Source organism: Diorhabda carinulata, chromosome 4 (genome assembly GCF_026250575.1).
Source record: "Diorhabda carinulata isolate Delta chromosome 4, icDioCari1.1, whole genome shotgun sequence".
NCBI lineage: Eukaryota > Metazoa > Arthropoda > Insecta > Coleoptera > Chrysomelidae > Diorhabda > Diorhabda carinulata.
This window is the reverse complement of record NC_079463.1, coordinates 30,672,238-30,695,415: the sequence shown is the minus strand read 5'-3', so window position 1 is coordinate 30,695,415 and position 23,178 is coordinate 30,672,238. Positions and strand designations below refer to the sequence as shown.

At 33.0% G+C, this 23,178-nt stretch overlaps 1 protein-coding gene across 6 annotated transcripts in view; it reads right to left on the bottom strand.

Moving 5' to 3' along the window:
• LOC130893237 (homeodomain-interacting protein kinase 2) overlaps positions 1 to 23,178 on the bottom strand; it is a 56,508-nt gene that overhangs the window by 29,836 nt on the left and 3,494 nt on the right. For 4 of the 6 annotated variants that reach the window (XM_057799163.1, XM_057799164.1, XM_057799162.1 and 1 more), the window contains 4 exons: positions 21,144 to 21,485; positions 17,964 to 18,105; positions 3,277 to 3,476; positions 2,985 to 3,215 (listed from right to left, as the gene is read on the bottom strand). In XM_057799163.1, the coding sequence (XP_057655146.1) occupies positions 2,985 to 3,215; positions 3,277 to 3,476; positions 17,964 to 18,105; positions 21,144 to 21,482 (912 nt within the window). In that variant the 5' untranslated portion in view covers positions 21,483 to 21,485. Of the gene's footprint in view, positions 1 to 2,984; positions 3,216 to 3,276; positions 3,477 to 17,951; positions 18,106 to 21,143; positions 21,486 to 23,178 lie in introns of all 6 variants that reach the window. The other 2 variants (XM_057799160.1, XM_057799158.1) reach the window with 1 other exon arrangement.

Below are 23,178 nucleotides of genomic sequence, written 5' to 3'. Positions count from 1 at the left end.
TAAAGTACAGCAATGTCAAAACAAATTGATATCAATTGATGCGTAAAATAATTGACCAAACGTCAGGTTGCTGTTGAGTTTATCGTAAATAAACTTGATTGAGTAAAACGGCACTGATCGGAGTGTTTCATTTTTATTCCTTGCATTCTTCTACTTTTTTTTTGAAATATATTAAATTAACAAAAACGAAAAACGTTCCAAATGAATTTTTATATTTTTAGAATTTATTTTTATACGAACCAGCGCTCCTTTTACGTCGAAGAAAAAGTGTTTCAACTGACAGAAATATAAATATGTTTTATTTTATACCTATTATAATGACATTCGATTACCTAGAGAACGTTAATAAAAATCCCGATATAAAACAAATTTTTGAAACGAAAATAAGTTTCATTCTATTTTTGAATACCTTTCAAAAACAAACGAATTTTTGGCAAGAGAAGATAATGTATACATTTAATGCTTTTTTCACAGTGAAATGTAGAATAAAAATTCTAAATACCTTTTTAAAATTAATAATTCCAACTGTTCTTCAAAATAACATTTATAGGAGAAGCTGATTTTATGTTTATAAAACTGTGGGAAGTATTAATTTTTTTTTTTCAAAATACAAATACAAAAACCAAATAATTTGGAAAACAATACGAAATATAAATATCAATAACTTTTTTATAATTGATCCAAAAAAGTTTCCGTATTTTTTTATTAATTTATACAAAAAAAAACGAACATTTTAGAAAAAAATTATAGAAAAATGGCGATTTATCATTTTTTGTACCGCTTATTGAAGAAAAAAGTTGATTTTAAAAAATATTAATGAAATTTTATTTGCAACAATTTAATAAATTAACTTGTTTAAATGAATTTTTTTTTCAAAAATCTGCATAAACATGAAAAATCAACATTTTTACATAATTTTTTTTGTAAAATATTCGTTTTTTGTATAGATTAATAAAAAAAATTACGAAAACTTCATTCATATACGAAAAAAAAAACGAAAATTTTAGAAAGAAAATTATATAAAAAGTCGATTTTTCATTATTTTACAGATTTTTGAAGAAAAAAGTTGATTTTAAGAAACATTAATAAAATTTTATTTGTAAAAACTAGTAAATAAACATGTTTATATGAATTTTTTCTTCAAAAATCTGTAAAAACATGAAAAATCAACATTTTTATATATTTTTTTTCTAAAATGTTCGTTTTCTTCGTATCGATTAATAAAAAAAATACGAAAACTTTATTGAAAAAGTTATAAAAAAGTTATTAATACTTATATTTCGCGGTTACCTGGGTTTTTGAGCATAAAAAATCAAAAAGTCTACCTCTATATACTTTTTTTTGAGAATATCAATTTTTTTACATAAATCTGTCGCAAAAACAAATAATTTGGAAAAATACCAGGTGACTGCGAAATATAATTATTAATAACTTTTTTATAATTTTTCCAATAAAGTTTTTGTATTTTTTTTATTAATCTATACGAACATTTTAGAAAGAAAATTATATCAAAATGTCGATTTTTAATATTTTTACAGATTTTTGAAGAAAAAAGTTGATTTTAAGAAACATTAATAAAATTTTATTTGTAAAAACTAATAAATAAACATGTTTAAATGAATTTTTTCTTCAAAAATCTGTAAAAACATGAAAAATCAACATTTTTATATATTTTTTTTCTAAAATGTTCGTTTTCTTCGTATCGATTAATAAAAAAAATACGAAAACTTTATTGAAAAATTTATAAAAAAGTTATTAATAATTATATTTCGCGGTCACCTGGTTTTTTGAGCATAAAAACTCAAAAAGTCTACCTCTATAAACTTTTTTTTGAGAATATCAATTTTTTTACATAAATCTGTCGCAAAAACAAATAATTTGGAAAAATACCAGGTGACTGCGAAATATAATTATTAATAACTTTTTTATAATTTTTCCAATAAAGTTTTTGTATTTTTTTTATTAATCTATACGAACATTTTAGAAAAAAAATTATATCAAAATGTCGATTTTTAATATTTTTACAGATTTTTGAAGAAAAAAGTTGATTTTAAGAAACATTAATAGAATTTTATTTGTAAAAACTAATAAATAAACATGTTTAAATGAATTTTTTCTTCAAAAATCTGTAAAAACATGAAAAATCAACATTTTTATATATTTTTTTTCTAAAATGTTCGTTTTCTTCGTATCGATTAATAAAAAAAATACGAAAACTTTATTGAAAAAGTTATTAATAATTATATTTCGCGGTCACCTGGTTTTTTGAGCATAAAAACTCAAAAAGTCTACCTCTATAAACTTTTTTTTGAGAATATAAATTTTTTTACATAAATCTGTCGCAAAAACAAATAATTTGGAAAAATACCAGGTGACTGCGAAATATAATTATTAATAACTTTTTTATAATTTTTCCAATAAAGTTTTTGTATTTTTTTTATCAATCTATACGAACATTTTAGAAAGAAAATTATATCAAAATGTCGATTTTTCATATTTTTACAGATTTTTGAAGAAAAAAGTTGATTTTAAGAAACATTAATAAAATTTTATTTGTAAAAACTAGTAAATAAACATGTTTATATGATTTTTTTTCAATAATCTGTAAAAACACATAAACATTGTTATTGATGAAATAAATAAAAAAATTAATATTAGTTTATCATTGAATGCAAAATTAAAATTAATTAATAAATGAACTAAAGTTACTAGAGTTGAAGAAGAAGAGGAAACTGGTGTTAGTGCTTCGTTTTTGCAGCTCAAACAACTAAATAACTTACTAATTGTATTACATGATCTTTTTTTTATAATTTCTAAATAATAAATATGGCAACTGTTTTTCATGATTTTCCTTACAAATTTAACGTTTGAAATAATCATTTTAATAAACTGGGAAGCAATAAAACGATTATTGACAAGTTTTAGAAGTTTCCTATCATAGAAACGGTTTCCTGTACATGTAAAAACAATGTTTGATAATTTACCTTAAGTTTGAGCAACGCCGTTAAAACCTGCTGCAAAATAGGCCTGATGTATTTGAGAGGCAGGGGGCTGAATTTGTTCTGTTTCAGGAAATCGTAAAGGTTCTGTTCGAGCATCTCAAACACAAGACACGTGTGATTTTTGTGTTGGAAACACTCGTACGCCCTGACGAAGTTAAATTCGTCCGCATTTTCTTGACTAAGTCTGGATAATATGCTCACTTCTATTTGACCCTATAACAATAATAATAAAATTATTGCAGGGTAAAATTTTTTTTTAAACATTTTTACTTACTTGTCTGGCATAAGAAGGATGATTCTTGAGAATCTTGATGGCGACTATTTCGTTTGTACCTTTCTTCCAACATTTGACCACTTGGCCGAACGTACCTCTACCCAAAAACTCCAGTACCTCGTACTGATTAGTCATGGAATATAACACCTCATGTTGTACCAATTGATAATCTCCGTCGGCTCCACTAGTAGCGGCCGACCCTGAACAAAATCAAATCGACTTTTACCCTAACGGTTCGTGTGAGGTAGATCTACCACCTTACCCGGTAGGTGTTGGTATTCTACTATTTATATACTTTAATTGGTTGCATACTAGTCGCATCCCGCGATTGATCAATTTTCAATGCGGGGTACTGTAAGGGTCGTATATGAATTGCGTCCCTAATACCAACCTAAACTAATCATACTTCCAAGGATTATCGATATCTAAATATTGAATTCTGGTTAACCAGTTTTTTACCTGGATCTTAAGTAAAATATATATATTGGGTTGGCGACAAAGTAAGTTCGGTTTTGTCATCTTTCTTTCATCTTCATGATTCCGCGCTCGTAAAATTTCTGGTCCTTATCAACAAAAAACTAAACCAGATTGAAGGTCATCGTCTTTAGTGAGAGTTTGACCATTCAAAGAATTCTTCAAACTTCGAAATAAATGGTAATCAGATGGTTCAAGATCAGGACTGTATGGAGGATATGGCATCACTTCCGAGCAAAGTTCCAATAGTTTCCCACGAGTTGCCATATATGTGTGATGCCTTGCATTATCATGGTGGACAATTCTGGTCGTTTTTCTTCGATTGCTTCATCCAGTTCCACTAATTGTTGGTAGTAACCCGGACGCAACTAGTATAGACCTTTACAGGTCCGGTTGACCGCGAGACGCAACTAGTGCGCAACACTTTGACTGGAGCTACTTTATAATGCTGGCATGGTTTTTAAACAGAATAAAATGTTTATTGAAGCATTTTTAACGATGTTGATAAATACAATTGTTTAAAGATTTCTTTTAGATTATATAGTTTATGTTTCAACCAATTCACACTACGTTTACAATTAGATCTTGTCTTTAAAGAATAAGCACGTGGGTAATTTAAAACTTACCGAAAACATTTCACCTTGACACCAATAATTCGTAATAATGAATTTTAGCTCAATGATAGGTTTCTGGATTTTATAAGATTCTCGTTAACTGAGAAATCTATTAAATGGATATACTACCCGAAACTATTCATATTCCAAATTCAAAATTGGTAATTTTTTCAAAAATTGGAATCTAACATCTAACAATTGAAATTGGATAATTATTATTTATGAAAATACAAATATACTCGGTGTTCCATTAAATAAAACGAACGTATGGCAATTTACATAGGATAACCGGTATTTTGACAATGTCACAAAAGTGACGTTTACGTTGACGTACGTCAAGATGTTTTTATATAATAGGCAATCTAAGAAAACAGCTGATCTACGTCAAAATGAAGGTCGTGGGGTAAACAATCCACACGTATGTAACAGTGTTAGGTTTTTTAGATTTAGAACGGAAACTGGGTATTTTTGCAGTTTTTTTGGTCAAGCAAATTACACAATTCAGAAAACTTTCCACTGATGCGACAAGGTACTTTTTAAGGTGGATGATCCAATGAAGGACGGACGCATTGGAGGTAGAGGACCCCGCAAAGGCGCAGAATACGTAGCTTCCATAAAAAACGAATTAAACGTAAAAAGACTTTGGATTCGGAAAAGGCAAAAGCCGAAGGGTGCTTCATTTTAGCGAAAAATCTTCTTTTTGTGTGTATGACAAACTGACTGCCGAAATGACGACCAGGTCTAAAGCATATGAGAAAGTTGCCAACAACTTTCAGTTCTTCATAGAAAAATTGGTCTTCAGCTACATTGGAAAATTGTGCAAGAGATATTGGCGTAAAGTACAATCAAAATGTGGATAGTTACGAATTGTTCACAAGAAATCGACATCATCAAATTTCAGATGGTGGAGTTCGTTGAAAACATAGAATCATTTGGATATTATAAAAGCTGTTCATGATTATCGTGGGATTCATGAATTCGTGAGATAGCTGACGCCGTAAAGATATCAGAAGGCAGTGTATTTACAATTATGCATGAACATTTTCACCATGAGAAAGTGGGTTTACACACAGTCGATCAAATCAACGTGTTGATGCTTCAGAACATTGTCTGGACATGTTTACACGTAATAAATCAGATTTTTTGCGTCGATATGTGACAATGTATTAAACATGGATCCATCACTTAACTCCAGAATCAAAACGATCACAATTTGAATCGACTACAGTCGGTGAACCACGTCCGAAGCTTCCAAAGGTACAACAGTCCGCTGGAAAGGTTATAGCTTCAGTATTTTGGGACGCGCATGGAATATTAATCATCGACTATCTCCAAGAGGGAGAGACAATCAATAGCGAATATTACATGGAGCTGTTGGATCGGTTGAATGCAAAAATCAAAGAAAAACGGCCTCATATGTCGAAGAGACATCCACTGATTCACAAGTCGATGGCAACGATGGTTAAATTGAACGAATTACGCTTCAAATTGCTTCCTCATCTATCGTATAGTACAGATCTGGTCCCCAGTGACTACTGGATATTCACTGAATTCAAAAAAATGCTCGTCGGTAAGAAATTCAGCTCAAATAAAGAAGCAATTGCTGAAACTGAAGCCTATTTTGAGGCAAACGACAAATCTTTCTATAAGGGAAGTTAGAGAAGCGCTGAAATGATTGTATTGCTCTTGTAGGAGATTACGTTGATGAATAAAATCGATTTTTTGCAAAAAAAATGTGTTTTTCTTAATTAGTCACACGACTTATTGAGTGATGTGTTAAGTATATAACGCTGGAGATGGCTTTCGGTTATATCTACCTCAATCTTTTCGTACGTTAACTTTTTTGAAGTTTAAATCGTCGTTCGTCGCGGAAACTTGCGAAAAGCACGCAAAAATTATCATTTTTGCAAAGGTACCACCACTCTAGCTACGACCCCGAACCCAGTGGCAGTTGAAAGGTACAAGGATAAACTTAAAGCTTTTGGAGAGGTTGACTCCTATTCATTAGATGAGAAGGGATTTAATCAGACTCCTGCTCATTTTTCAACAAGTATAGTCGAAAAAACAACTAAGTCGTTTCTTTAAAAATCCACTTCGAAAAAACTGGGAGTAATAAGGTCTAAAATCCAAACATAAAAACTTACGACATAAGCATTTGTTTACCACACGGCGGTCATTTTTAAATGGGCATCAGCTGATTTCGACAATTCGTTAGATTGCTCTATAGCTTAGACCAGCGTTTCCCAAATTTTATTTGACTTCGGCCTGGAATGAGTTTTAAAATTTTTTCGAGATTGTATTGTACCCTTCCTCACCAAAAATTAATTAGTGCTGCAGTTTGAAACATTTTTTTAAGATCGGTGAAATTTTAATTCAATTATCAACTTCTTAATCATCAAGATCAATCATTTCTTCCTTTTCAATATCGATAGAAAAAGGATCTTCAATCCACATATCATTAAAAGAAATATACGGAAAATATTCCTCAAAATTATTTATTAACTCCGAAATTTCTTTATTGTACTTTGAATGTGTTTCAATTGATTCATACAATTCAAAATTTATTTTTGAAAGTCGTTGTTATTGAAGCGACTTTTTCCAATATTTTGATGCATTTGTTGAAACTGGATTATCCGGTCCTCGGTTATACGGATTCGCGATTATCCGGACTATCAACTGCGACCAATTAAATAATTAAATAATATTGAGCCAAGTTACGAAATATAAGATATCAAAGAGTGGGTCACTTGTGATAGTAACGATCAAGGCTTTCAGATTATGTCGGATGACGGAATCGTAGCATATTGCAGATAAATGAACAGCAGGAGATGCAAAAAGATGAAACAGAAGAAAATCTAGACGTGGAAAATGATGAAGGTCTTCGGGCTCTGGAAACAGCTCTCGAATGGTTTGATAAACAAACAGAGAGTTTACTACAACTAAAACGCGATATAGCAGCAATGAAGATGAAAAATAGCTTACGTCAAATGCCAATTACCAAATATTTGAAACCAAATTAAACTTATTATTATTTTTGTTCAATAATTTATTATTTATTGATAAATATTACTATTATTTAACTTATTTTATTTGACAAAACCCGCTTTTCTTCATACATTCGATTATCCGGTCTCTCGATTATCCGAATCTCTTAGGGCCCTTTCACACCAAACGAATCCGAATCAATCAGAATCACTCCGAATCAAGTCGAATCTGATTGACCAAAATTCGGCTTCGAGCGCTCCGTTTAAATGTGAAGGGACTCTTTTCCCGCCTTCAGACCAGACGAATCTGGTTCAATCAGGTCGCACTTGATTCAACCTGTCAGATTCCTCGTCCGGTCAGTCTTGAATCAACAACCATACCAGATGGATGTGAAGTTATTAATTTTAAAAGTTAAAGAATATAGTACGATTTTTGACGCAGTGATTCAGATGGTGTGAAAGAGTGGAGATGACGATTCAGATTCAACTTGATTCGGATTCGTTTGGTGTGAAAGGGGCCTTAAGATGCGTCTCCATTGAACAAACAATGGGAAAACAAGTTTTTCAAGCACGTTGATTAAAGTGCAGTTTTAACAAACATTTATTATTTCACCAAACAATTGCGATTCGGCATGAAACATAAGTCAGTTAGGTTTTGTCGAAGAATGGGTGATTTGAACCGCCGACGTCGTCTGGCCTGCATTGCAGCGGCTTATATTTTAATGAAAGAACCTCGTTCTCGTCGATGGTGGCAGAGACAATTGTTTTTACGGCGCTATGAATATAATGGTGATGATTTTCGAAATGATTTGACAGCCGGGTGTTTGTTTAAAAATTTTACGAGAATGTCAAATGGGGATTTTGGATTGTTAATATCGATTATAGAATCAGTGATAAGTAAAGAAAATACTAATTTTCGCCGAGCAATCAGCGTTCAATATCGTCTGGCTATAACACTCAGGTTTTTGGTTTGCGTTGATGTATTTATTTAAGGTATCCAAACAAAGCATTTCAAAGATTATTCCGGAGGTTTGCGCCGCAATTGTAAATTGTTTGAAAGAGTACGTAAAGACACCTTCAACACCCAAAGAATGGGAGTTAGTTACAAACATATGGCAGTTCGATCGATACCTAGGAGCCCTTGATGAAGGTCATCACAGTAAAGTGTTAATGGCACTCAAGTAACTGTCGCTATTTTCCAATTGGACTCATACAACGATGGAAAACGTTTCCCGGGGTGTTGATTTGTCAGCCAAAAAATTAAAATAAGTTAATCCCCACTAAGGATTCTTTTTTTCTGTGGCCCCCATCTCGGACTTACAATTTGTTGCTGGTAACTTTTTCTCTCGTCTATATTGCACTAGAAGAGTTTCAATCTTTCTTTTTATCTCGGCGACATTATTTACACCTAAATCTTTTGATTTTGTTTTTATAACCATCATTATTAGGGTTCCACAATAAAGGTTTACCTTCGTAAACGTTAATTAACTTTATCAAATTCTCCTGGCTCCAAAACTTTCTACTCATTTTGCGGAAAAACCACACACACTTTTCCACTGAATCTTTTCAATAAAAAAATACAAATAATAATGTTTATATTCAAAAATTACGCCGGAAAACCACGTAGGGGAAGTCACTGACAAACAATGTTCGATCTAGGACGGGAACATTCTAGACAAACAAAAATGGCGACCCTTTTTCCTTCCATACATGAAATGTTTGTTGGGATAGCGTCCACACCAAAATCACCGGCGAACATTGTTTTTCAAACATTGTTTGTCCAGTGGGGACGCGGCTTTACAACAACAATTAGTCCGGTTAATCGAGTTTCCACTGTAATTTTTTCCCTGCATCCGTTCTTAATTGCCCACCCGGTACAATTATATTTCAATGTCATAAAGGTTGATAAATATGTAAAAAAATATTACGGACGAGATGTATTCTATTATTATTAAAAAGATATATAAAAAAAAATTGTCGCGTTTTTTATTTTATTGTCTATTTGTAATCGTATTAACTTGTTTGATTAATTTATTTGTCTAAGATATGCTTTTTCGACTATTTTTGTCGATGGCGACATTGAACAATTTCATTTAAATTACAAAACACGCCTTTTTCGAAAACGTATATAATACGGGGCGTTCCGGGACTTGATGCAAAAAATTCGGGAGTGAAAGTCGAGATGAATTATCACGAAATGTAAAGGTATTAAAACACAATCAAAAACTTATGTTCAACGTCAATTTACTGTTATAGATGAAGTATCTGACAATAGATTAAGTTTAGTAAACATTTATAGAAAATATAAAAACCAACGACCCACAAATGTCAAAACAGATCATTTCTTTTTGCAGCATAGAAACGAAAAATGCAAAACCCAAGTTGTAGGTATTATTAATACCTTTTCGAAAATTTCCTCGCTTATCGCAACATATTTTAATTTACTTAATCCAAAAAAAAAAACTACACTGGGCATACATTTTGATGTTCTTCGGAGTCTCTACTAGTGGATTCCGGTGATGATATAATTCAATTAAAGAAGCACCATCAATTTTATCGAGTTACACAAAAAATCGATTGAAAAATTTATTTTCGCTATCTTTGGATTGTACAGGTTGTCCCAGGTTACGGGCAAGGCAAGAAGATGTTTGAAAGTTATTTAGGACAATCATAGATGCTGTTAAGATCTAGTGAGAATGAATCCAGATTTTTGTCAGAAATTACACTTGCCACGTGGCGTTGTTCCATTGATAAAAAGTAATAATTAACGCAAGTAGACTGTGCCAGTCCTAAGTGGACTATAGCTATGAAATCAATTTCCATTTGACACAGTTTTTGCAATTACTTCGTTGTTCTTTCGAATGTTATTCAAAATCTGAATATAAAAATCGATCTATTGTTCTTATTTGTCGTGTATCACGCAAAATATAGGATGGAAAAAAACTTTTGACCGGTAGAGTATGTCTAAATAGATTTATAATGATGTGTTTATCAATTACGGAGGGTTTGCATCGATCCCCCTGTATACAATGTGATGTGAATTAAAATTATAGATTACTAATACTTAACGCTGACAACAATGGAAAGGTACAGTTCACATTAAATGCTTTATAGCTTACGCTCGTTTTCTTAATGGCATTTTTATAGTTATGACATTATAACAAAGTAGCGAGTAAATATTGAATTTTTGTTTAAAATCTTTGCTTTGATTTGCTCAGATTTATGGATATAAGAGGATAGTCGTCCCTGAAGTACCTAGCCTTACCTAGAGATGGCGATAGTTACTTAAAAAATAACACTGTATCAGAATAGATGTTTCAAGTTTGTTTAATATTTGTTTGGGAGCCATCAATACTGAACATTTTCAATTTATGGAAAAAATCGTTATTTGAGAGGCATTAGCCCAACCAGTATAAAATCTGAATTAGATTCTACTCTAAGTGATACTGCTTCTTCGTTATCAACAATAAAAAAAAGGTTAGCAGAGTTAAAACGAGGCCGTACGGCCTGCGAAGACCAGCGTTGATCTGTAGTCGATCAAATGGGGTGATGACTCCAGAAATGTTGATGAAAATCCACAAAACGGTACTGGATGATCGTCGACTGAAAGTGTACAAGCAAGAAAGCTGACGCAAGTTGGGTAAAAAACCGAATTTTTGGGCCGTTTCATGACCATGGACGAAGCGTGGGTCCATCCCTTCACACCCGAAACAAAAGAGCAATAAAAACAAGGTCAGGCAAGGTCATGGCGTCGGTTTTTCGGGATTCGCGTGGGATAATTTTCATTGACTACCTTAAAAAAGGAAAAACTATCAACGGCGAACTTATTGCAACATTTAAACAAAGAAATCAAACAAAAATCACCGCATTTGGCTAAGAAGAAAGTGTTTTTTATCAAAACAATGCGCCAGTTCACACATCCGTTATTGGAACGACAAAAATTAATGAATTAATTAGAGTTAGATGCAGCCTATTCGCCAGATTTGGCCCCCTCGGATAATTTTCTGTTCCCAGACTTGAAAAAATGGCTGGGTGGACAAATTTTGTCCAACAATGTAGAGGTGATGTCGACAGTTAATAACTATTTTGAGGAGCTTAACGATTCCTATTAAAAATATCGCTGGGAAAAGTGTATGGAGCTAAAAGGAGATGACTTTGAAAGATAAATATATTTTTTGTGTTTTATTTGTTGGACCAGGTACTTCTGGGACTATCCTCGTGATCACTATTGAGGCAAATTTCAATATAACTAGAGCTAATTAAATTTTATTAAATATTTTTTGACACACCTCACAACATTTATTTTCAAATGTACCTCGTTTCAAAAAGATTAAAGTGCTTTAATCATGGAGTGCATCTAATTCGGAGATATCCATTTCCATCTATTTTTAAAAATAAATGTTGCAATTGAGAACCTTGGCACTAAAACACCCAGTAATATTGGCGCCAAAACATTTGAAAAATATTTTCGTAGGAGTCCTAGTTGTTGCAATTTCGAATTTGTAATATAAAATTATTATTGAGTCGATTTAAATGTGTCAAAATTGATATACAATAGATAAATTAAGCAAACTGCGTTGCAATTAATCCTGTATACTCAAGACATTTGACGGTTAAATACTTTCTCCATGACCTTGGCAATGGCTGGGACTAAAACAATCGGGGAGTAGATATTGGGAACCGTCTTTTTTCATTTTTTTTTGTGGTATGAGTTGAAGTCGATCGATTGTCCAATATGTATCATAGAGAAAAAAATTTGCATAGCGAACTTGTTAGTTCAGCTTTGTAATTTTTGAATACTATTGGTAGTATTCCATCTGGGCCGATGGTTTTATTGTTATCCAAGCCTTTTAGATGTTTTGCCACAAGGGGTGTTGAAATTCTATTTCTGGTATCGATGTACATGCTCCAGACAAGCTGGGTGGTGGTTTTTCTCGCGAATCAAGAGTTGAATTTGAAGGAAACATGCGGCGGCCGAATTCCCAACGACATTAAAAACAATAATTGAACGAGGAAACTATCTTCCAAAAAGCAACGTATCAATCTCAAACTTCTCGTTAAATTGAAAAAAAAAACCGACTGAGTGCTATAAATTGTTGCAAGAGGCCTATGAGGACAATTCTCTATCTCGTGCGCGTGTTTTTGAGTGGTGTAAACGCTTTAGTGAGGGCCTGAAGATGACCAGCGCCCAGGTTGCCCTGTGACTGTTTCAACTCCGGAAACAGTGATCAAAATCAACCAAATTGTGCGTGCAGATCGTTGAATAAGCACCCGGATGATTGCCGAGGCTGTAAACTAAAAATTTTACACTATGAATTACACATGACAAGAGTTTGGGCGAAGTTGGTGCCAAAAATTCTAACTCTTGACCAAAATCTCTTGCGTCAACGGGTCTGCTCAGATTTCCTCAATTTGAATTGAAATATAGACACATTTCGAAATGAACGAAATAGATCTAGTCGAATAATGAACTTTCGAACTTATTGAATAGAGACTTCAATAAGGAAAACTGATGTTTAGATCGCGAAGTTAATCATCAATTCTAGTCATGGAATTTTCAAACGGGAAAATGATTCCCCATATTCCCCCATACAACCGAATGTTTGTTATATGAGCACGTACAAATTCTATCAGCCTTTCACTCAGAGAAGTCATTTTTCAGGCTATCTGCAACTACAAACTAGAAAAGTGAGGTTATGATTGTGGCGTTCAGCGCGTAAAAATATAAAGTTGGTTAACTTGGACGTCAAGATCGATCATTGTGTTCGTTATCACAGTTTTTCAACTATCTTTCGACATTTTAGAACGTCTAGAGCGCTTCATGCTCGCTGTGTCAAAGCGAGCAATTCTATCCCGTGAAGGGAAACCAGCACCAGGATTTAAAGCTTCAAAAGATTACTCAAGACTTCTACTGGGTGGTAACCACAAATAATTTACCACTCCAAAAGCCGAAGAGCTACGAAATGCATATTTAAATCAACTTTATCTGTAATAAGTCTACTTTGATAGAACGTTAAGCAAAGTCTTACTGTACAGTCAAAGCTAGTTTTTTTTAGCTTGTATACTTCTTAGTATACATTCGAAATACAGAAAATTGTGCATCTTGCACTGGAATGAAACAGAATCCTGCTCCCTGCTATAGGTAATGACTCCAATTGGACAGTAGGATATTACGTATTGGTCGTTGAAATAGTGTAGTGTATAATAAGTTTGGAAACTGGATAATTCATATTTTTTGATGATAAATCACTAGCTTGCGAGTATTCTGTAATTTTATCATACTCAAAGTCTACTTTCACCTTGTACTTTTTTATATATCAACAAATATATGAACAATAAACAATTTATTTTTGTTATATATGATGTAAATTAAATCAATAATAAAACATACCAACAACGTGTAGATTTTGTGGGTTTGTCAAGAGTGATACTCTTCTTGGACTGGATAATTATTGTTCTAGAAGATATCAACTTTATTAATTATTTAACTCTTTTGACTCGAAATTCATGAAATTATGTTACTTTACCCACATAAGACACTTTTTAGTAACCGCAATCAATAGTAAACAACACTGCAGGTGACCAGGTTCAAAGATAATGAAATAACAAGGAAAAAATACGAAGAATTGGAGAGAATGATAACAAAGCAACCAAACGACGAATGGAAACGTTTGGAGAAAACTATAAAGAAGGCGGAAGGCGTAAAATAATTCCACAGAAAATAAAACAGGGAAAACGGACGAATGATTTGATACTAAATGTAAAGAAATTAAAAAAAGAGAACAAGACGAACAGAAAATGTTACGGATAAAGACAAAAAACAGTATGAAGAGCACATAAGAATAGCAAAAAAAAAACGAAAAGGAATTGAGAACAGAATAAGGCGCATGGAAGAAAACTGTGTAAACAAACAAAACGAAGTTTTTCTATAAATAAAATGCAATAATTGACAAACTGTGCAGAGGACCATGTATATAAAACTTGGCTTGGCTCCCAAACATACCCTAAGGATACTCTACACAATACAGAAGACGATAATTCAACAGGCGATCCAGGAGTTGATCAGAAACTTGGACAGATTAGAGCATAGAAGAAAGGTCGCTGACCTGACTGTGTTTTACCGATACTACCACGGCGTAAGCTCTTCCGAGCTGACCAACACAATCCCGCCCAGAGCAGTATTTGCAAGATCTACTCGACAGGCAGACGAGTTCGCCTGCAGGTACCCAGAACGTCAATTTATCGGGAATCCTTTCTTTGGAGAAGCGCAAGTTTATGGAATCAGCTTCCAAGGCACGTTTTTCTCGGACACTATAACCTACAGAAGATCAAGCTCAATATTCACAGGCACCTCCACACGGCAAGCCCCACTCGAACCCGTGTCAAGTTATTCACAGATTTTTACCACGAATATTTTTTTACAGAATGAACCGAGCTTTTGCGAAAAAATGTTAATAGAGGGAGACATATAATGACGTTATAACAAGCTACATAGTTTTACTACTAAAAATAGAAGATTAAGTGGGTAAACATATTTCACGAAAGGTTCGCTTTATTAAAAAACATAGAACCAAAAAAAATATGATAATAGTTCTTTTTTATAACGTCAAAAAAATTCATTTGACGCGCATCATTCGTTTTGAAATCGAAGCCCCGAAATTTTGTCCAATTTTCTTGGACTATTACGAAAGTAAACTATTAACAAAAAATTGTGATGTAAGTTTTTCCTATACCGACAAAAATGATTCATTTTTGAGCGCTGACGCGCATCATTCGTTTTGGAATCGAAGCCCCGAAATTTTGTCAAAATTGTTTCTCTATTGAAATTCTACACAGGATAGTACGAACGGCCAAAATGCAAGAAATGACACATTTCAAAAAATACGCCAAGAACAAATCAAGAAATTTTCGTATGAAAAATCTACATAGAGTTTTGGTATCTTTATATCAAGAGGTGCGGAAGACAAAATCTAAATATAAATTTAATAATTGAATCACAATTTTTTGTTAATAGGTTCCTTATTAAGTTTCCTTCGCAATGGTTAAAGAAAATTGGTCAAAATTGGTCAACAATTTCAGAATCGTGTACAAAAACGCGCGTTTTAAAATTTTCCATCCATTTAATCTTCAATTTTTCATAGTAAAATGATATAGCCTGTCATGATGTCATTATATATCTTGTCTATTAACATTTTTTCGATCCGTGGATTTGCAATTTTTTTGCATGTTGGCATATAATTAAGTAATGTCCCCCCATTGGTGAAATATATACAAAAATGAAACAAGAAAAGTGTAAACATTTCAATGAAACTGATATTTGTTATAAAATTATTCAGATAATCAAGAGTATCACTCTTGACGTAGATACTATAAATATGTTTCGACTATTTAATCACTGTCGTTCGATTTTCGTTTTTATATCGATGTTATATAAATCATTCATTTCCATTTTAAATTTACATGCTCGACCACCATGACCACTATTACAAATTATATTTTGGTGTTTGTCAAATTGTTGGTCCATACTTTTTGTTTACAAATAGCCATAATATTTCCTAAATTGGATATACACTAACGGTCAAAAGTTTTTGACCACCCCAAAATCCATTTGTTTATCATTCTTTATCTTTGAATGATTTCTTCGTTGTTTATGATTGTAGTTTAGTCCCAGTTAGCCCTGTGAGACGCAAGACATGTTTTTGTGAAGTTCGAATACGAATTATTTTCGTTCTAGGCAAAAGTAAACGTAGCGATGCCGCCGAATTGAAAATATCTAGACTACTACGTGGAAAAATACGCATCCACCATGATCGACGACTCACAGGCCCATAGATAGCAAGCTTTGGCGATAGAAAATGTTCTGGGCGGCCTTAAAAAACCACAACCGCTAACCGCTGAAGATAAACGTGATCGACGACTCACAGGCCCAAAGATAGCGGGCTTTGGCCATAGAAAACGTTCACGGGAGCCTCGAAAAACCACAACTGCAGAAGATAAACGTAATGCATTGGTCAGGAAACGTGATTGACAACTCATAGGCCCAGAGATAGCAGCTCAGATCAATAAATCTAGTGATCTGCATTTTGGTACGTCTTCAGTGAAAAGTAGATTGAGATGAGCGACTCTTTTTGCAAGGAGAGAGACGTTAGCATCACGTAACATCATGAACGACTAGCTAACCATGAAAACACGTTACTCCATCCACTCATAGAAGCACAAGACGGTAGAAGACGAAAATAGCAGACCTACAAATGGATAAAGAAGACTTTTGTCGCTGGAGAAAACCTCATCACACCACAGTGGTACTCTGAAGAACTGTATACGTTTTGATAGCAAATAAAGTAATGAATAAATGTGTTAATCCGACTACAAAACACGGAGGAAAGGTGATTGGAGGCCTGGTAAAAATTTGAGGCTATAAAAAATATAGTACGTTCTGGCCAACAACTGATAGGCCCAAAATTGATCTTTCAGCATGAGAACCATCCCGAGCATTCCTCGAAGCTGTGCAAAGAAAATTGGAAAGTCACAATCGCCCGATCTCAACTAGATTGAGTCATTGTGGGACAAATCGGACAAAACTTCCACTTCATATGTTTGGAATATTTTGAAAGACGAATGGAGCCAAATGGAAAACGATTATTTGTCGAAATTAGCAAAAAATGTGCGCCGAAATAATAAAAGCAAAAGGGAGTTACATCGATTAATATGTAACAATTCCTTAGTATCGATGAAGAAATATGACGAAGAACAGGTCGAGTATACATGACTTCAGAGAGAATACAGACCAAGCAACTGCTCAGAACATGTGGCCGAAGAAAGCAGGAAGAGCTCAAGTATCTGGAAGGAAAGAATTGAATAAAACATGGTAGACAAAGCTATTCGGGAACACGAGAAAATTTTGGCGTACTGTAGGACCCCCGCTGTATATATTTGTATATAAAGAAACTTCTCTATAGAATCTTCACATTCATCATTAGTGTCTTCGCCTAAATGCAAAAGTACAGTTTCGAAAGTAAATTCAATGGAAAACAGGACATCATTAAGGACCAATTAATTATAATGAATTTTAATGCTAAAAATTGTTAAATGAACATATCCTAGGAAAATTGAGGAACGGAGCTTCAAGAAATGGAAAAACTTGTGACTATTGATAAGAGGAAAAGTGAAATAATTGTTATTTAAATAGTGTCAGATCCAATTTCGAAGTAAACAAAGTTTTCATTATTACCACTGACCCTTAATTGAAAATTGGGTCAAATATAAGCCTGCAGTGAATAACATGTTTACATTTTGTTGAATTTAAATCATAATAGTTCCGAGTTAAAAATAACTCAATTAGTGTTTTCATTCAGGGAATGATTATTTGTCTATCAATACTTACATTCCCTGGAATGTTTTTTAAAGCAATAAAACGTGACAAATATTAAAAACATACCTTGTATTGTATACAGTCTGATCGAGATTATTATTATTTTTTTAATTTTAATTATTACATTGTTCTCTAGTTAATGATATAATTATCGAACAAAAATTTAATGACCGAACAAAAATTTAATGACCGTGATGAAATGTCGAATAAAAGTAAAAAGGTTGGCATTACTTTTTTGCTTACCTTGCGGCTGGGGGTTGGTGCCCCCCGGAGCCGCTGTAACCTTGCTGTGGGCCGTCGTGGTTGTTGATATTGGACAATCTGTATTGGGGATGACCTCTTCCCCGCAGCTATTACCATTACCCTCCGGCGTCCAAGTTTTTCTCTGAAAATAAACAAAATTATTCAAATTTTACTCTACGTCAGTGATGCCCAAAATGGTCCAGGTGGATACCCAGGGATCTACGGGAACCTCTATAGCAGGATGTACCTTGTGAGCAAACAAATCGATTAAGGCTAATGGCATTAGCTTCGAAATGAAATAAAATATTGTAATGCTTCTTGGTTTCACAGTCCAACAATATGCTATGATCGGTAATCACCCTTTTTAAGATTATTTGCAATAGTTCTAATTAGGGGTAACTGACTGTTTTAAACATCAATCGATACACATCTCCATTAACAAAAAACAAGAATTTTACCTGAAAATGGACACAAAAAGTGATAAAGCCGCTCAAGCGATCATCCTATTGCCACAAGGCCAGAGTCAGCGAGTAGTGGTGAATGAGCTCAACATGAATCTGTTTCCAGAATTTACTATCGTTACCAAGAAACTGTGGCACCTGTGAGTGGCTGGACAGTTAGAAGCCAGCTACTGGCCCCAAATTAATCCCAGCCCACCGAGCAGATCGTCTACGATTTGCCAGAGAACACATTAAATTGACTAGAAATGGGGCTCTGCTCTTTTCTCAGACAAAAACATAATGCGCTTGCATGGTAGCAATAGAACAAGATGCAGTGTTGCACGAAAGAAAACGTTGCTTTTGGAAGAGATTCCTAGATGGTTTAGACGGGCATTTCAATGGAAACAAAAACCGAGCTGGTTTTTATTGAAACCGATACATAAAATAAATTCTAGGCGATCACATCATTTACAGAATGTCAAAATTACGCATACCCCAAATTTCATGGGATGAACTTAAAAGAAAAGTACTAGAAATCCTGCACAAAAACTTTGGGGTTGGTATTGTGTAATAGCTAATTGATTAGAATAAGAATAAAATACATAAAATTAATAATATTTTAATAACTTTTGGTAATTATTATGAAAATAAACAACAAATAACTTAACAGATTTAATTTTTGTAAATATTTGGAAATTGCTTTTGATTTTGATGTAAAATAGAATTAACATTATCTTATATTTGATCAAGAGAACTAAATACTTTTAAATTTATAAAAACGAGAAAATAAAGCTTATTTATCATAGATAATGATAGGATAATAACATTTCTATTATAAAATCGCTCAAAAGTTTTAAATACCAAAAATAATAATAATAAAAATCATTTAACATTTGAATCACTTCTTTATAATTATTAAATTTCTCAATAAGTCGTGTGACTGGCACACAGATGGCGCTGTCAAAATTTGTTGTGTGCGTGTACAGTTTGAAAGCAGTGTTATTACACAATGGAAATTTAAAACCGTCTAAACCAGTTGCTCATTTTTATTGGGCCACAAATAAGAAAATTGCTTGAGGAAGACAATTTTGCAAAAAAGCTCAACAGGTAGGAACTTAGAGCATGGAAGGCATTTGTTAGTGTAGTGAGGGGATTTTTGGGCAACAATATGGCTACAAACTACCAACAGTTGATGAACTTCTAGACGCCTACAAATCCCTTGGTGCTCGAATGTCATTTAAAATTAATTTCCTCCATTATCATCTGACATTTTTTCCCGAAAATTTGGAAGCTGTCGATGATGTCAAAGATATTAGAACAATGGAAATTCGGTATCAAGGACGATGGGATTCGGCCATGATGGGTAATTACTGTTGGTGCAATCCCTCTTAAAAGAAAAAAATAGAGCTAATTGATATTTTTTACAATTTTTGTTTTTAATAGATGTGAGGCATGTTTATTAGATGTAAACTATAAATATTGTCAATATACACGATTTAAAAAATGTGCAATTATTTTTTTAATAAATATTATATATTTTACCAATACATATGGTAAATTTGTTTTGTCGACCAGTGTAATTAGACCTAGTTCTGTATTAATACAGAAAAATTGGTAATAGGTAATTAACTTTATTTGTATTATAAAACATTCAACTTATTACCAAATAATTTTCAAAATTATATATAACTTAGAGACATCGAAAAGTTTCACTTTTAATTATTTTCAATTACTCTATTAGGTTCAATCAAAGAATAATTTAGATGCACTACACCAATCCCTGTATAGGGATTTTTTCCCTTTACTTTAGATGTAAATTATATTAGTAAGTAAATAATAAAAATTCGTCATATTTCTACAGTTATTAAAAAAAATGTATGTAATACTTATCCCAAGTAATAAGATTATTACCAACTAAGGAAACAAATTTTTTTTTCAAGTAATTTTAAACTATGGGAAAACAATGTTTACCACAAATTCATATTAATTTTACTGATATTATAAGAACCCATTACTGTTTTCAAAAACTAATGGTTTATAAGTGATTAGAACATTAAATTGTAATACATTTACGTTACTGGTAGATTATGAAAAAAATTTTTAAGCACCACACATATACATTAGTCTCTAGTTCTTATAGGAATGGGCAAAAACTGACATTTCCAATTTTGAGAGGTTTGGTGTGAAATGATTTGAATTTCTATTGAATCTATAAAATAAAAATCTAATAGAATAGAATAATAGAAGTCCGTTCAGCCGATTTCCTTCAATTTTTCTACAGCACAGATGGTCCCAGAAGTACCTGGCTTGACCTAGAAAAGTGTCACTAGCTCATCTCACTACCGAAATATCGCAATTGGCTACCGGAACTTAATGCTCGAAATAATCCAAAAGGAAAGTTATCAAGTTAAATGACCGGGGGGTAATGCCTGTGAAAATGGATCATACCATCTGAAAGCAACAAATTAACAGCAGAATATGCCACTAGGAACGCACCATTAACTCCCTCCATTACCGAAATCTTCCACTTGGCCACCCTAAGTTAATATTACGGTAGGGTACCATGCATTTCTTGAGAAAGGCTGAATCAATAAAAACAATTATCGAGTAACAAATTAGCAACGACAACTTTAGTGACATCGAGAAGTAATAAAGGTATCCAAATTAGAGATACCTGCTCATTTAACGATTTCTACATGGTAAAAAAAATAAACAAAATAGAAAATATTAGAATACTTACTTTTTGGCCGCAGCGCTGATACGTATCTAACAGTTTGATGGTCGACGCTCGCACGAAAGGTTGTTGATTACTGCGAGATGGACTGCCATTATGACTATTGTTAGTTTGATTATTAACAATGTTATTGGTCAAAGAAGTTGTTGAAGAATCGAAGTTTTGCGTACCGCCGTCGTTTACAGAAAATACTTGATCGACGAACGTAAATTCCGCGCTTGCGTTGCCGCTAACAATACCGGTACTGTTTGTATAATGTTCTGCCTTACGCTTTTTTGGTTGGACTGCCCCGTTGTTGTTGCTATTCGTAACCGACTGATGGGATTGGATGAACATGTCACGCATTCCCTGCAACAATTAAAACTATTACGTACAAATAAAGGTATACATCGTAGTGTAAATTATGACAAAACTTTCCCAGTTTTGATATTCAGTTAAATTATTAAATGTTACGATACTGTTATCTTTATAAACAACAGCACCACCAACAATTTGGTACTACAGTTTGGGGCAAGCCTTGATCTCCTCAATAATTCACCTTTAAACTGGTCCATTCTTAATACTTAATAATAATACAAGAAATGAACAGAAATACCATTAAATGGTGCACGGACAGATCTAAAGCAGCGGACAGAACTGGAATAGAAGTGTGCGGATCCAGAATCAAACACACTGAAAGCCTGGACAAAACACCAAGCCATCTGCCACTGTTTACATCTAAAAAATCTTTTAAATTATTTGCCAACTATACTCCAACCATCCTTTAAGTACTGTTAATAAGAAAGAGCTACTAAACTTCAAAAATAAGTTAATTTCTTGTGAATCCCATCACATATTAGAAGGGCAAAAAATGAGAGACCCGACCGACCAAAGAATAACTTTAATAGAATGAACTCAATTTCAAACAGAAGCAAACTGCATGAGCAATGGCACAAAGAAGCAAGACACAAAAAGGTGGCAGTGAATAAGTGATCCTTTCTCGTCTTTCAGAGAAAAATAATTTGATGTGGAAAATGTGTAATAATATGAAATATCCCTTAATTGAATGTGAGAAATACAATCAATCACCACAATCATTGAATAAGCTGCTACAAGATAAAGAAAAACTACCTAAAAGACTATTAATTCATCAATGGAATAGAACTAATTTATAGTGCGACCTCAATTCTTCTGTTGTCCAAATACTTGAAAACTAAGATCATTCAACTCTCAAAAAACCCTTCATTATTACCAAAAAACTATATGATCAAATATATTAAACTATGATAGAGGAATATACAACATTATTGTTTGGCTTTGACTCACTATACATCTGAACTTTGCTCACCTCTTACAATTCAATTAATATGATACTTATGGAGGTTGGGGTTGTTTGGAACATGAGTAATTTGGAAGATCATGATTTGATTTAGCAAAAAGTTGATTTCCCTCCAAAACAACCTAATCTTCATTATCTATGTGTGATTTCATAAATTTCAGTTGAAATTTGACCAAAGTTATCAAAAACAAGTAAATTTGCCATCTGGATTTTCCAATATGGTGTTTATTGTCAGACTGACTAAGAAAGTGCTTATTTGAAAACCCAGCATTTTATCGTTTTAGCAACTATGTTCGCGGTAGATATCCTGAAAATGTTATATCACCAGATTTATGCACAGATTTAAATTGTCCGTTCGCGTTTTTAATGAAACATGTTCAGGATTCAAAATCCTGTGTTCTTGGAGCACAGATTTCTAATTCTGAACATGTTCTGATTACATCCAATGTATCCTCATTCACGGGTAAGGATTTTTAATCTGGCGCATATACATTCATATTTTTTGTGATATTTACCACGAAATAACCTCTAGCCTAGGTGGTTTTCTACATAATTGTATTTCAAAAATGTAGTAGTTGACTTTTTACTTTCAAATATCAAAAATAAATATTCAGGCAGTTAATTATATACATTTTATTCTCCTAGCTAGTTTTGAATTCAAATTACAATTATAGATGTTCGGAGCAACTCTTGAAGGAAAGTAGGGGACAGTGTAGAGAAGAA